Source organism: Pelophylax lessonae (genome assembly GCF_965119305.1).
Source record: "Pelophylax lessonae genome assembly, chromosome: 11".
NCBI classification, from domain to species: Eukaryota; Metazoa; Chordata; class Amphibia; order Anura; family Ranidae; genus Pelophylax; species Pelophylax lessonae.
In genome coordinates, this window is record NC_138778.1 from 40216002 (window position 1) to 40232578 (window position 16577).

Here is a 16577-nt window from a genome sequence, read left to right on the forward strand (position 1 = left end):
ACAATTTCCTTCTACCTTTAAAATACAAAAAAAAAAAGACGTGATCTCTGGACATCACAACATTGTACCTGTCCTGTCCTAGCAGCCTGCAATTAAATCCAAAAATAGTTTAATTTTACCTTGATAATACAGACATGGGTAAGCTTTTGGACATTTCAACCTAACATTGTACCTGTCCTGCCCTGGCAGTCTACGATTCAATCCAAAAATAGTTTAATTCTACCTTGATAATACAGAGATGGGTAAGCTTTTGGACATTGCAACCTAACATTGTACCTGTCCTGCCCTGGCAGTCTACGATTCAATCCAAAAATAGTTTAATTCTACCTTGATAATACAGAGATGGGTAAGCTTTTGGAAATCATAACCCAACACTGTATCTGTCCTGCCCTGGCAATCTACGATTAAATCCAAAAATAGTTTAATTTTGCCTTGACAGTACAAAGATAGGTATGCTTTCGGAAATCATAACCCAACACTGTACCTGTTCTCAGGTGCGTCTTTTGGCCATCCCAACCCAACATTGTATCTGTCCTGTCCTGACAATCTACCATTAAATCCAAAAATAGTTTAATTCTACCTTGATCTTACAAAGATAGGTATGTTTTCAGACATCATAACCCAACACTGTAACTGTTCTCAGGTACGTCTTTGGACATCACAACCTTACACTGTACCTGTCCTTAGGTGCATCTTTTGGCCATCCCAACCCAACATTGTATCTGTCCTGTCCTGGCAATCTACCATTAAATCCAAAAATAGTTTAATTTTACCTTAATAGTACAAAGATGGGTATGCTTTAAGACATAATAACCCAACACTGTACCTGTCCTCAGGTGCGTCTTTTGGACACCCCAACCCAACATTGTATCTGTCCTGCCCTGGCAATCTACCAATAAATCCAAAAATAGTTTAATTCTACCTTGATAGTACAAAGATAGGTATGTTTTCGGACATCATAACCCAACACGGTACCTGTTCTCAGGTACGTCTTTGGACATCACAACCTTACACTGTACCTGTCCTTAGGTGCTTCTTTGGACATCACAACCCAACAGTGTACCTGTCCTGTCCTGGCAATCTACCATTAAATCCAAAAATAGTTTAATTTTACCTTAATAGTACAAAGATAGGTATGTTTTCGGACATCATAACCCAACACGGTACCTGTTCTCAGGTACGTCTTTGGACATCACAACCTTACACTGTACCTGTCCTTAGGTGCTTCTTTGGACATCACAACCCAACAGTGTACCTGTCCTGTCCTGGCAATCTACCATTAAATCCAAAAATAGTTTAATTCTACCTTAATAGTACAAAGATAGGTATGTTTTCGGACATCACAACCCAACACTGTACCTATTCTCAGGTACGTCTTTGGACATCACAACCTTACACTGTACCTGTCCTTAGGTGCATCTTTGGACATCACAACCCAACAGTGTACCAGTCCTGTCCTGGCATTCTGCATTTCAAACCAAAAACAGTTTAATTCTACTTTGAGAACTGAAAGCCAGGTAAATCGTTATAAAATCCCAACCCAACACTGTACCTGTCCTGTCCTGTCCTATCCTGGCAATCCAAAACCTGAACCCAAAACAGTTTAATTCTCCCTAGACAACAGAAGGACAGGTCCATCTTTGGACAGCAAGCAACGAACCCATCATGCCCTGGCAATCTGCTATCAGGCTACTTCTAGACATCTTGACAGCAACCCAAAACTGATTGTACCATGATAACCAGCAGGCAAGGTGCATTGGTGGACCCAGCACTGTACCTGTCCTGTTAAGTTAGATCAATGGGCAGCCAACACTTTCTTTTACTGTCCTCATCAGTAGGAAAAAAAAAAGTGTGACAGTTGAAACGTTAACTGCTATATCTGCATTTAGTAAGTTAACGCATGCAGCCATTGCTAATCTGGAGCAGAGAAAGCATTTGAAGAAGACCAGTAAAGTTTACATTACCTGCAGATACCTCTCCTCTTGCTGTTCGTAAGAGCTGGAGGAGTACCAGGATGAGCTGACAGAGAGACCCATGCATTGTCACCTGCGGAGAGTATCCACCAAAGTAAGGGGGGTTAACATCCTATAGACATGCCTGCAAAGGTGAGGGCAACGGCGGCTAGGCAAGGGAGAAGGGCTGGCATAGGCTGCAGTTTACTTGTTAGCTACACCGCCGCTGTTGCTCAGATGCCGTGCTCGCAACTGAAGTGGCTTTAACTGATCGAGGAAGGATTGAGAGAGAGCGAGAGAGAGAACAGTTTAAAGATTTCCCCGGAGCCCTAATGCCTGCCTTCCTCTCCTCCCTCCCCTCCCTGCCAGCAGCCGCCAGCTGCACCGCAACGCAGCCTGCAAGGGTTAAATCATCAGCCCAAATCTTCAACATTGCATGTTCCAGTTCATATAGGGAAGATGTAAAATGCAGCAACAGGAGCAGCGCTATAGAATCATGACGTCCAGGAAGGCTCCCTACATGGGGGGGATGATTGGAGAAGTTACGTTAGTGCGTTGGGCTGGATAAAAGAAGGGCTTGTTAGAAGCCTTTATATTGCAACACAATGCTATTTAGGGATGTCCGCTCCCTGCAACAAGTGAAGATGGCACTGGGGGGTCGGAAAGTCCTATGACAAGTAATTTAGATTATTTTTGGTCAATGTAACTCTTTGGATGTTAAAGGCTTGTTCACATCTGTGAGCTTTGGGCACGCTATAATGCACCTGCTCAGCGCGTCAAAAGCGCATTTAAAACAGCCCCCGATGTAACTGTTTATATCTGTGCGCTGCGTTTCTATACAGTTTCGAAAAATTGCTGCATCTTTAGGCAAGCTGCGGTTTGGTTTTCGCTCATTTTAGCTGCAGCCCCATTGATTTTTTTTATTACGTTGTGTGTTTTTGACGCACTTTCTGTAAATGTGTACTAAAAGTCCTGTATGTTGTATCTTTGGTGCATTTTCAGAAAATGCCCCAAAAACGTGCGACTTAATACTTCCTACTGTTGCACTGCGGTTTGGTTTAGCCGCGTTTTTTGCGTGTTTTAGCTGCAGCACGATTGTTTTTTTTTTTATTACGTTGAGTGTTTTTGACGCACTTTCTGTAAATGCATACTAAAAGTCCTGCATGTTGTATCGTTGGTGCGCTTTCTGAAAACGCACCAAAAATGCACGACTTAATACTTTATACTGCTGTGCTGCGGTTTGGTTTAGCCGCGTTCTTTGCGCATTTTAGCTGCAGCGCCATTAGTTTTTTTTTATTACATTGTGTGTTTTTGACGCACTTTCTGTAAATGTGTATTAAAACTCCTGCATGTTGTATCGTTGGTGCGCTTTCTGAAAATGCGCCAAAAACCTGGGAAGTAATACTTTATACTTTTGCGCTGCAGTTTGGTTTAGCCGGGTTTTTTGCACGTTTTAGCTGCGGCGCCATTGATTTTTTTTTATTACGTTGTGTGTTTTTGACACACTTTCTGTAAATGTGTACTAAAAGTCCTGCATGCTGTATCGTTTGTGCGCTTTCTGAAAATGCGCCAAAAATGCGCGACTTAATACGTTATACTGCTGCGCTGCGGTTTGGTTTAGCCGCGTTTTTTGCGCATTTTAGCTGCAGCGGCATTGATTTTTTTTTATTACGTTGTGTGTTTTTGACGCACTTTCTGTAAATGTATACTAAAATTCCTGCATGTTGTATCTTTGGTGCATTTTCAGAAAACGCGCCAAAAACGTGCGACTTAATACTTCATACGGTTTTTGCATGTTTTAGCGGCAGTCTTATAGGTTTTCTATTAGGTCACATGTTTTTGCTGCGCTTTCTGAAAGCGTACTAAAAGTCCTGCCTGCTGCATTGTTGGTGCTCTTTCAGAAAATGTGCTAAAAACGTGGAACCTAATAGCTCACACTGCTGCGCTGCGGTGTGGTTTATCTGTGGTTTTAACGCGCTTTAGCTGCATTCCCATAGATTTTCTACTAGGTTGGCATTTTTGGTGTGCTTTCTGAAAGTGTATTAAAACTCCTGCATGTTGTATCTTTGGTGCGCTTTCTGAAAACGCGCCAAAAACGTGTGACTTAATACTTTATACTGCTGCGCTGCGGTTTGGTTTAGCCGCACTTTTTGCTCATTTTAGCTGCAGCGCCATTGATTTGTTTTTATTACGTTGTGTTTTTGATGCACTTTTCTGAAAATGTGTACTAAAATTCCTGCATATTGTATCTTTTGGTGCATTTTCAGAAAACGCGCCAAAAAACGCGCATCCTAATACTTCATACTGCCGTGTTGCGGATCGGTTTAGCCTAGTTTTTTTGCTAGTTTTAGCTGCAACACCATTGTTTTTTTTTATTACGTTGTGTGTTTTTGACGCACTTTCTGAAAATGTGTACTAAAATTCCTGCATGTTGTATCTTTGGTGCGTTTTCTGAAAACGCACCAAAGATACAACATGCAGGAATTTTAGTACACATTTTCAGAAAGTGCGTCAAAAACACAAAAACGTGCGACGTAATACTTCATACTGCTGCGCTGCAATTTTGTTTAGCCGCAGTTTTTGTGCGTTTTAGCTGCAGTCCCATAGGTTTTCTATTGGGTCGGCTATTTTTGCCACGTTTCCTGAAAGCGTACTAAAAAACCTGCCTGCTGCATTGTTGGTGCGCTTTCAGAAAATGCGCTTTAAACATGTCACCTAATAGTTCACACTGCTGCTCTGCGGTGTGGTTTATCTGCGGCTTTAACGTGTTTTAGCTGCAGTCCCATAGATTTTCCATTAGGTTGTGCATTTTTGCCGCGCTTTCTGAAAGTGTACTAAAATTCCTGCATGCTGCATCTTTGGTGCGCTTTCCGAAAACGTGCCCAAAAATGCGACCTAATAGTTCATACTGTTGCCCTGTGGTGCGGTTTATCTGCGTTTTTACCTCGTTTTTATCTGCAGTCCCATAGATTTTCTAATAGGTTGTGCATTTTTGGCGCGTTTTCTGAAAGTGTACTAAAACTCCTGCATGCTGTATCTTTGGTGCGCTTTCAGAAAACGCACCAAAAGCGCGCAACCTTCACACTGCTGCGCTGTGATTTCGATCACACCTCTGCTCTGACAGACTGACTATGCTTGGGTGTGACTATTTTTTTTACACTATTTTTTCACTAAAACTTTTTGTCATATAGGGGACTAATGGTCCCCTATGTGATACAGTTATGTTGTGACAGGATTTCTTTATTGAGAGCTCAGGGGTCTATTTGACCCCTGATGTCTCACCTGCCTCCCACTGAAGCTAATGCCTACTGTTGGCTGTCAGGTATAAGCAATTGGGCGGCTTCCACATCAGGAGTTTACTAGACCCCTGATATCTCACCTGCCCTCCATTTAATCCCATAGAGCGCAGATTCTCTGAGGCAGGGGAAAGTGACAGTAGAACCTGGAAGTGATGTAAAACAGATTGCTTCTGGGTCCTTACTAGAAAGGGGAGATCAGTGAACGGATGTTGACTGGTCTCCCCCACTTCTAGCCAATGTCCCCCACCATGGAAATCCTGGGCCCGCAGGTGGACATTCTTTCACTGTTCTCTTCTTTCTAGTATTACCCAGAAGCAACGTGTATTACATCACATCCAGGTTCAGCTGTCACTTTCCCCTGCCTCTGTGGATCCACACTGCATTGGCTGCAACGGAGGGCAGGTGAGATAATAAGGGTCTAGTAGGCCCCTGATGTCTCATTAAAGAAAACCTGTCACATAAAAACTGTATCACATAGGGGACTTTTGGCCCCCTATATGACATAAAGTTTTAGTGACAAAAAGTGTAAAAATAAATAAAGTTACACCCAAGCACTTAAAGAGGTTGTAAACCTCCAAAAAAAAAAAACCTGAAAGACAAAGGCATAATGAGCTAGTATGCATTGCATTGAAATACTTACCTTAGACTGAAGCCCCTGCAGCTGCGCCCGCTCACCGCTGACACAGCCGACATGCTCACCCATCTTCCCTGCGGGTTTGCGTCCTCCCGCTGCAATTCACGGCACAGGGCTCTGAAGGAATGGCACAGGCGGCCGTTCCTTCAGAGCGCATGCGCCAGTGATGTCACTGACTGCATGCAAAGTAAATATCTCCTAATTGGTGCATGTTTAGGAGATATTTACAGTACCTATAGGCAGGGCTTTTCTTCAGCTGGAACTTGGTGGAACTCAGTTCCATCACCTTTGGCTCAGGCCCCCTCTGCTCCCTGGTCCTCACTATCGCTTGTAAACATAGAGGTCTGACTTCCTGTGTTTTTTTTCAAGTGCAGAATGGGGACAAAGGAGATGCCGGTGCCTGGGGTGCAGTGTGAAGAGCTCTGCACTCCCATTCTGTGTGTAGCGCACCCCTGAACCCTGCACTCTATACATAGCACACTCCCGAACTCTGCACATAGCACACCCCTGAACTCTGAACTCTGTGTGTAACGCACCCCTGAACCCTGCACTGTATACGTAGCACACTCCCGAACTCTGCACGTAGGACACCACTGCACTGTATACATAGCACACTCTTGAACTCTGCATGTAGCACACCCCTGAACTCTGCACTCTGTGTGTAGCGCACCCCTAAACCCTGCACTGTATACGTAGCACACTCCCAAACTTTGCACGTAGTACACCCCTGAACTCTGCACTCTGTGTGTAGCGCACCCCTGAACCCTGCACTGAATAAGTAGCACACTCCTAAATTCTGCACGTAGTACACTTCTGAACCCTGCACTGTATGCGTAGCACACTCCCAAACTCTGCACGTAGCACACCCCTGAACTCTGCACTCTGTATGTAACCCCACAGAGCTCTGCACTGTGTGTGGCGCACCCCTAAACCCTGCACTGTATACGTAGCACACTCCCAAACTCTGCACGTAGTACACCCCTGAACTCTGCACTCTGTGTGTAGCGCACCCCTAAACCCTGCACTGTATAAGTAGCACACTCCCAAACTCTGCACTGTATACGTAGCACACTCCCGAACTCTGTACGTAGCACACCCCTGAACTTTGCACTCTATGTGTAACCACACAGAACTCTGCACTCTGTGCATAATGCACTCCTGGTATTTGATGCCCCTTTAAGACTCTCTGGGTGTTCGTGGTTGAGTTCCTGCACCTTTTTTCTGAGAAAAAAAGCCCTGCCTATAGGTAAGCCTTATCATTACAGAGGAAGCTTTACTTCCTCTTTAAACCCACACACACCCCTACTTCCATGTGCAGACACATGCGAATGTAAGTACACGCGTCAAGGTTGTCTATGTACAAAAACATGGATTGCACATGTTATATATATATAACCACGCATACCATAGTAAGAATAATAATTCTAGGGCTATTATTGGTTAACTCTAAACGGATTACCTGTAGGGGGCTTTCAAACAGTTACCTATAGAATATGTAGGGTACCTTGTTGCCTATTCATGACATGTTGGATATCTGTTTACTCATATTTTATTATTCACGAATAAATTGAATACTACAGTATATTGCGTTCGTGTATTCTAAAGTTAGTGTTAGTGTATTTTTTACAGAAACGTTGTGCTAAGCATTTATTGTGCGACGTAAAAAAATTGGAACTAACTATATTTTATTGTCCAGGGTGTATGATTACAGAAAATATATACTGTTTGGAGGTTTAGACCTAAAAATACGTTTTTAAACATGTGTTCAAAAAGCCCAAAAACGGGCAGTGAAAGGGTTAACAACCATAAGGTTGCATTCACTGAGTGCAAGGAACAATGACGATGTACCCCGTGCTATATCACTCAGCAAATGATTACGATTCTTCCTGATGTGACAGCAGGGATCTGATTTGTTGGGTTACTCTATATTGCACATCATTCCTGTTTATTAAATATTTAGCTTAACGCAAATATGCATTTTTAAAGCACTGGGAAGGGGGATAGTGAAAGTTGATGTACACCTTAATGTGGTTGTAAACCCTTACATAAACCCAGTGAAGTGGCTGGCCTCAGGTGGCACACAGAGATTAAACAAATTCTCCTACATAAGTTGTACCTGTTTATCTGCAGTCTTCTCTTCTCTACACCCGTTCAAAGTCCAGAATTTATAAAGCTTGTCTGAGCTGTCAACAAAAGGGGGCGGGGTGCTGAAGTTACACCCTGCAGAGCTCAGTGAGGAGGGCTCTGAGAGCTGATAGGAGAGAAGGGACACACCCCACTTTACACAGCACACAGGAACAGAGCTGAGGCTGTCAATCAGCTTGAGGTCCCTCCCCTGTCACCTTTTTTCTCTTGGTGTCAGGAAAACTTGTCAGAAGTGATTCATGCTGATAGCAGAGGAACGAGGCAGCAGACAGAAATGACACTGTTCTTAATTGAGACAAGTACACACTATAGAGCACATGTGTCAAACACAAGGTCCCAGGCCATTTCATGTGGCCCTTGCACCTTTCCTGCAGCTGTGGCACTTCCCTCATCTCTGCCTCCACCTTATCTCAGCCATTGGCAGCATAGGAGAGGACAGAGCTCATCCTACAGATTTTGCACAAGGTCCCAGACCTTTTCATGTGGCCCTTGCACCTTTCCTGCAGCTGTGGCACTTCCCTCATCTCTGCCTCCACCTTATCTCAGCCATTGGCAGCATAGGGGAGGACAGAAATCCTCCTACAGATTTTGCACAAGGTCCCAGGCCATTTCATGTGGCCCTTGCACCTTTCCCGCAGCTGTGGCACTTCCCTCGTCTTTGCCTCCACCTTATCTCAGCCATTGGCGGCATAGGAGAGGACAGAGCTCATCCTACAGATTTTGCACAAGGTCCCAGACCTTTTCATGTGTCCCTTGCACCTTTCCTGCAGCTGTGGCACTTCCCTCATCTCTGCCTCCACCTTATCTCAGCCATTGGCAGCATAGGGGAGGACAGAACTCCTCCTACAGATTTTGCGCCTCTCCATGCATTTGCCTCACACCATCATCTCTGTATCCCCTGGTCTCAGCATTCAGCAGACTCTGGCAGCTGACTCCAACTCTCCTCTGGTCCTCCTCCAGATCCTGCACTTTCTGCTTCCCAACTTTGCCTCAAGCTTTTTGTTGGCAGCAGCACAGGGGGTGGGGTTGTACTGTAATGTAAGGGGCATGTGGGGGACTCTTGGCTTTGTTTGGTGGGGGGATCCTGACATCTGATGTAAGGGAGGGTGGGGTGCTCTGGACATCTCATCTTACAGATACAACCGGTCCTTTGAGGGCAACCATAATGCTGATGCGGCCCACTTATATATTAGGTTTGACACCCCTGCTATAGAGGGATATGCTTTGTTCATATTTCACGTCTTTAACTAGATAACATTTTTTGGGATTCTTGCTGCCCACGTAACGCGTATGTGCAGCGATAAGGAGGACGGGCTTTAACACTCACACACGCTTGCACATATCTGTCCATGGGCGGCAGAGGTTATTGTTACAAGAGGGTGCTCCAAGCACAGAGACCAAGCTGTCCAAGCTCCTGGTCTTTAGTAATAATCGGGAGCCTGATTATGGTCACATAATCAGGCAGACCTTCCCATCTAGGCATAATAAAGGGACGCCTGGGCTGGGCAGGAAGGGATTTCAAAACCATCTGCCTTTTTTTTTTTACTTTTAAAGGGTAACTTCACTTTCGTTATGAAAAAAAAAAAAAAGCAAATAAAGAAAAAACAATATAGCGTATACAATTGTGACACAAATCATATTGTAATTGAATGTTATTAAAAATGACCTTTCCTTTTCAATCTGCAGCTGTTGTCATTTTCTGAAAATACAATACAATATGGCTGCCTGGAGGAGTTCTGTACACAGAATGTATACTGACCACACCCCCAGAAACATTTCCTGCTTGTGTGATTGGCTCACCAATTTTCCCAGAAGTCTGCACTAAGATACAAGTCAGATTTCAGGCAATTCCCATGCAACAAAAATGTCATTTTTGGTGAGATACTCCCACTAGGAACACGTCTAAAGGGATGCAGGCCCAGCAGATTTCCTCACTAGAGCCCTGCAGCTGCCACAGCTGATAGATAATTATGAAACCACTCCCATTAGACCCACTCAGCACAGAGGAACAAACAATGATTTCACTAAGAAACAAGTCAGCTTTCTGGCATCCCCTGCAATAAAAATGTTATTTTTGGCGAGATACTCCCAATAGGAACACGTCTAAAGGGATGCAGGCCCAGCAGATTTCCTTATTAGTGCCCTGCAGCTGCCACAGCTGATAGATAATTATGAAACCACTCCCATTTGACCCACTCAGCACAGAGTAAAACAATGATTTCTTCAGAATAACAAAAGGTAGGAATCTGTAACAAAGTTTGTTAAAATCCTTGCAATGTACAGAGATCACCCAGAGGGGAATTTTTTTTTCTCAACAAAAGAGGAGTTACGCTTTAACCACTTGACCTCTGAAAGATTTACCCCCCTTCCTGACCAGGCCATTTTTTGCGCTAATTTAACTGACTATTGCGCGGTGTCTTGTATTGTTGTACGCTTTAAAAACTGTTTTATCCTTTTAATTGTTGTTTTTTTTTTTTTGTTTTTTGTTTTTTTTTATTGGTTGGAACTCAGTGCTGCTAATCTTCTCCAACCTCTTTCAGCCACTTCCTGCTCACACTTACTGGCACTAGTTTGGCCTGATAATGACAACAGAGGAGTATACCTGCACAATGTGTGTTAAGCTGGATACACACTATACAACTTTTGTTGGTAAATTTCCTTTAGATTTACCTTTTCTATGTAGTGCAAGGGCCTGCCAGATTGCATACAAATTGAAAGTGTTTAGGTCTGACCTCATATTATATGGTTTTGGTAAATCTAAAGGAAAAAATCTAAAGACAATTGCATAGTGTGTATCCAGCTTTAGCACCACGGTTTGTAGTCTCCACCAGCGATGTATGTAACACGGGGACAACACAGGAGCACAAATGGGACACTCTAAAATAAGTAGTGCTTGAACAAGGACCTTTGTGACAGGAGCACCATGAACGTCCTTGCTGCAGATTTTTTTAAAGGTTTTTGAAATTCTATTAACACGTCAAAAACTATATTAGTTTTTAGTAATTAGGGTCAGATCTAATTGCAGTCCAACCTGCTATAATTAATGGCAGCCAATCAGAACTGGCACTGGTCCAGATTGGAGTGGTCAGGGAATTGAAAGATGACTTTGAATTGGGTGATAAAAAAATCTCTAGCTGTCTGTCTTATTAAACCCTTGATAATCCCTCACAACTCTTAACCACTTAAGCCCCGGAAGATTTTACCCCCTTCCTGACCAGGGCCTATTTTGCGATTCGGCACTGCGTGAATTTAACAGACAATTGCGCGGTCGTGTGACGCTGTACCTAAACGAATTTGACGTCCTTTTTTTCCCACAAACAGAGCTTTCTTTTGGTGCTATTTGATCACCTGTGCGATTTTTACTTTTTGCGCTATAAACAAAAAAGAGCGTCAATTTTGCAAAAATAACAATATTTTTCACATTTTTTTATATGAAATTCCCCAAAAGAAATGTAAAAATCAAAATGTTTTAACATTTTAGGCCAATTTGTTTTATGCTACATATGTTTGGTAAAAAAATCGCAAAAAGCGTATTTTGATTGGTTTGCGCAAAAGTTATTGTGTTTACTAACTAAGGGAAAGATTTTTGTCATTTTTGTTGTTTTTTTTTTTAACGCGTAATGGCGGCGATCTGCGATTTTTTTGCGGGACTGCGACATTGCGGCGGACAGATCGGACCCTTGACTGACATTTTTGACACTTTTGGGGTTAACAGTGACATTACTACAGTAATCAGTGCTATACATATGCACTGTTACTGTAAAATGACACTGGCAGTGAAGGGGTTAACTTTTTTTTTGAGAGGGAGGGGTTATGTGTGTCCCTAGGGGCGTGATTCTAACTGTGATTGGCTGTGGCTTGAGGTGTAGGAACAGTAATCAACGGTCCTACATAGTAGAACCGTATGATCACTATTCCTACACAGGGGAGAATGACAGGCGGCTTGTTTACATTAGCCGCCTGCCTTTCTCCCGCTCTAACGGACGATCGCGAGTGACCGGCGGACATCGGGTCCGCCGGGCACACGCGCGGGGGGTCCGTGACCACGCGGGAGCGCGTCTCCGGCGGTGTGCGCTCGCTCCCTAGACCCTCACAGGCTAGTGACGTAGCCCTACGTCGCTTTGCCTGTGAGGGGCTGATTGCCGACGTAAATCGGCGTGCGGCGGTAGGCAAGCGGTTAAAGCGTAACTCCACTTTTGTTGAGAAGAAAACATTCCCCTCTGGGTGATCTCTGTACATTGCAGGGATTTTCACAAACGTTGTTGCAGATTACTACCTTTTGTTATTCTGAAGAAATCATTGTTTGTTCCTCTGTGCTGAGTGGGTCAAATGGGAGTGATTTCATAATTATCTATCAGCTGTGGCAGCTGCAGGGCTCTAATGAGGAAAGCTGCTGGGCCTGCATCCCTTTAGACGTGTTCCTATTGGGAGTATCTCACCAAAAATGACATTTGTGTTGCAGGGGATGCCAGAAATCTGACTTCTGGGAAAATTGGTGATCGAATCACACAAGCAGGAAATTATGTTTCTGGGGTGTGGTCAGTATATATTCTGTGTACAGAACAGCTCCAGGTAGCCATATTGTATTGCCTTTTCAGAAAGGTAATTTTTAACAACATTCAATTACAATATGATTTGTGTTGCAATTATATACGCCATATTTTTTTTTCTTTAGTTGCTATTTTTGTTCCCCACGAAGGTGGAGTTACTCTTTAAGCAAGCCATACATTGTGCAATTTTCTTTCCTTCAACCACAGTTTGAAAGAAAGAAAATTGCTCAATTCCCCCCATTAGCACAGTCAGGGTGGATGGGTGAGTCCCTCCCGCTGCGCTTTTGTGTTCTGACAGCAGGAAGTTTCCCAGCTTTAGCCGCCGGCAGTAAAATTGCGTGGAAAAAAAAAAACGTGACAGGCTGTTTGTACTGAACTCGATCGATGGATTGACTTCAGTACAACCAGCATGGTCACAGACAGATCGATCTATGGCCGGTCTAAAGCAGATCTAAACCCAATTCCTATTATCTCGGAGAAGCTTTAACATGTAAAAGTCATGTTAATAAATACTTAAAGGAGAAGTACAGTCAAAGCTTGTTTGGCGATTCTTCTGTGGATCACAGGAGTGCAGTTCCTTCTGTCATCCTGTGAGCCATTTTCAGCTGACAGCGGGCTGCCGGGGCTGATGTCACAGAACCAGTCCAGGCTGGGGAAAGATCGTGACTATATGGTCAGGATCCTGAACCGGCAGTTGGCTCAGGCTCACTGAGAGGCTGAGCCACTCCCACTTCCTCCACAGCCCAGCACTTCAGTGAGCGTGGGAGCGGGGTGCAGAGAGTGACTGTCAGTAACCAACTCTCTGCTCATGGAGCACTGAGAACTGAGCGATCAGCAGTGTCTGATCACTCAGTTCTCATTCTTAGAGTTGGTGGGTACAGATGCAGCATCCACCTAGGTAAGTATGATTAAAAATAAATAAATAAATATAATTCTCTGTCAGCGGGTGTGGTGGCACCATCCTATGTAAAACATGTAAATCATGGACTTTATACAAACTGGGAGATTTCATGTGTGTAAATAAAAACCAAAACATATAAAAAAAAAAAAACATTAAAACATTGTTTAATATTTCTTCTTATTTAAACTTACAATCGATAAAAAAAATGTGACTCGTGGACAAAATATTCACAATTTAAAGATTAAAAACACAACATCTCAAAATTAAGGCAGATGACATGAAGTCTACCCTAGAATAATGTAAAAAATGTCTACGCGTTTTGTCGGATCTGCTGCTTCATCAGTTCCCGGGACACCAATTTCATCAGGACTTGATCATAACAAATATATGCACTCTAAAACAAAAAATAATACAATGTAATCTAAATAGGCAGGCAATAACATAGATCAAATAGGAATAAAAAATAATAAACCAACGAAAAAATATGTACTACTCCAATGGCTAATCATAAAGCTATCCCACCTATTCAGGAGCAACAAAGACAAGCTCCCCACCCCCACCATCCTCTCACAAAGGCAACAAATAATCTCAAAATGAAGGCAGATGAAGTAATATTGGTCTACGTGTTTCATGGGATTTGCTACTTCATCAGGACCAAGGACACCAATTTTTTATCAGGACTTGATCATCAGAAATGTAACCACTCTAAAACAAAAATTATACAATATAATCCAAATATGCAAGCAATAACATGAATAAAAAAAAAAGCATTAATGAAAAATAATAAACCAGCCAAAAATATGTACTAGTCCAATGGATAATAATGAAGCTATCCCACCCATTGGGGAGCAACAAAGACAACCCACCCCCCCCCCCTAAAAAAAACCTCTCACCAAGGCAACAAATATTCTCAAAATTAATGCAGATGAAGTAAAGTACATTCTAAAATAAAGTAATATTGGTCTACGTGTTTCATGGGATTGGCTGCTTCATCAGGACCAAGGACACCAATTTTTTATCAGGACTTGATCATCAGAAATGTAACCACTGTAAAACAAAAATGATATAATATAATGCAAATATGCAAGTAATAACATGAATAAAAAAAAAAAAAACATTAATTAAAAATAATAAACCAACCAAAAATATGTACTAGTCCAATGAATAATAATGAAGCTATCCCACCCATTGGAGAGGAACAAAGACTAAAAAATAACCCCAAAAAAACATAAACACATCTTACCCTCACCAAGGCAGCATGTATGCGTAAATGTGATGTTTAGGTGTGTCAAGCGTTTTTAAGTGTAAATTTTTCCAGTGTTTTGGGGGAAAATGTGCCTAACACACATACAATACGCTCCATAGGAGCAGTATCGGGACAAGGTAATCCAGTGCCCAGGGCAAAGATGCCAAACTGCGCCCCCCTTTCCGTTGGGGTTAGGGTCAGGGCACCCCCATACCTGCAAAAAAACACTGCACCTAGGGCAGCTGTCCCTCCTGCCCACCCCTTGTCCCAGCCCTGCATAGGAGCATTTTTTAATGCTGATTTTTTTCTGCTAGCAGTTCTGGCATTTTTTTTCTGCTGCCTGGTGTGAATTGACCCTAAATATCATGTCAAAAGTAATCTTTTTAAAATTTACATCTTACATTAAAATAACACCTGGTGATCCTGGCATGAAGGTTCTTGTTCAGGCACTTCCTAACATGGGGTGACAACTAATTTTTCTCCTGCATTGGGCACCTTGCCCCATGTGCCCTGGGTGAAGGCTACAAGCGGCTGTGAGGGCACACATCGCACAGGGACAGTCCACTTATGTCATTACCAGGAAGCCGGCTTAGAGCAATTGAGCCCCCACCAAAGCTGGAGTGAGTGTATGTAGAGAGGAAATAATTAAAAAAGGATGGAGGAGATCAGCAGCACCGCAATGCAAAAATAGGATGAAAATGGTTAAAACTGTATTAAAAGAAAAATGTCAGTTATGATATACCATGCTTTATCAAACGCATTGTCATCCAGTTATAGATTAGATCTTCTTTAACCCTGTCAATGCCTAAAGGCAGTGTATGGTGTACAATACTGAGAGCGATAGAAGAATATACAGCCATTCTCTGTACGCTATCACATTGCTTTGGACTAAATGCTGGGTCTATCATGCCCCAAGTGGCAGACTTTTGTCATTACAGCACTGCTGATTGCAGGTCTAATTGGTACTCTTGTCCTGGTGTCTCTGAATTTGGGTAACTGGGGCACAAGAATTACTTATTACAGAGAGGAAGGACTGAACATGCATTTCCAAAGTGTACGGCGATCAAGTACATTTCATCTGCAGATTGAAAAAAGGACAAATTGTAAATGGCTTTAACACACTGAATTTAAGACGATCAGTTAAAGAATCCAGCAATTTCCCATTTTAGCCTCCTGCACACAGGGCTTGAGAAACTCCTCTTTTACAGGCATTTGACTTCTTTTTTTTTTTGTTCAGCCTTTTCAGCCTGTAAAAGCATATCTATGTTAGACTATGTGTCCATGCACATGTAGTCACTTTTACAGGTGAATTAAACATGGAGCATTTACAGTAAGGTGACCAGATTATTAAAATGATATTTATTTATTTTTTCAGGCAAATGGCACAGGACTGCATAGTACACAGAGTGCTGGACACAGGACTGCATAATACACAGAGCACTGGGCACAGGACTACATAATACACAGAGCGCTGGGTACAGGACTGCATAATACACAGAGCTCTGGGCACAGGACTACATAATACACAGAGTGCTGGGTACAGGACTGTATAATACACAGAGCTCTGGGCACAGGACTACATAATACACAGAGCACTGGGCACAGGACTACATAATACACAGCGCGCTGGGCACAGGACTGCATAATACACAGAGGGCTGGGCACAGGACTGCATAATAAACAGAGCACTGGGCACAGGACTACATAATACACAGAGCTCTGGGTACAGGACTGCATAATACACAGAGCTCTGGGCACAGGACTACATAATACACAGAGCACTGGGCACAGGACTACATAATACACAGAGCACTGGGCACAGGACTACATAATACACAGCGCGCTGGGCA

The 16577-nt window shown here is 43.0% G+C and overlaps 1 protein-coding gene across 9 annotated transcripts in view; it reads right to left on the reverse strand.

The window, feature by feature from the left end:
* PTPRT (protein tyrosine phosphatase receptor type T) overlaps positions 1-2410 on the reverse strand; it is a 677999-nt gene extending 675589 nt beyond the window's left edge. For 3 of the 9 annotated variants that reach the window (XM_082271832.1, XM_082271829.1, XM_082271825.1), the window contains exon 1: positions 1965-2408. In XM_082271832.1, the coding sequence (XP_082127958.1) occupies positions 1965-2040 (76 nt within the window). In that variant the 5' untranslated portion in view covers positions 2041-2408. Of the gene's footprint in view, positions 1-1964 lie in introns of all 9 variants that reach the window. The other 6 variants (XM_082271830.1, XM_082271833.1, XM_082271828.1 and 3 more) reach the window with 4 other exon arrangements.
* Positions 2411-16577: the final 14167 nt, after the last annotated feature.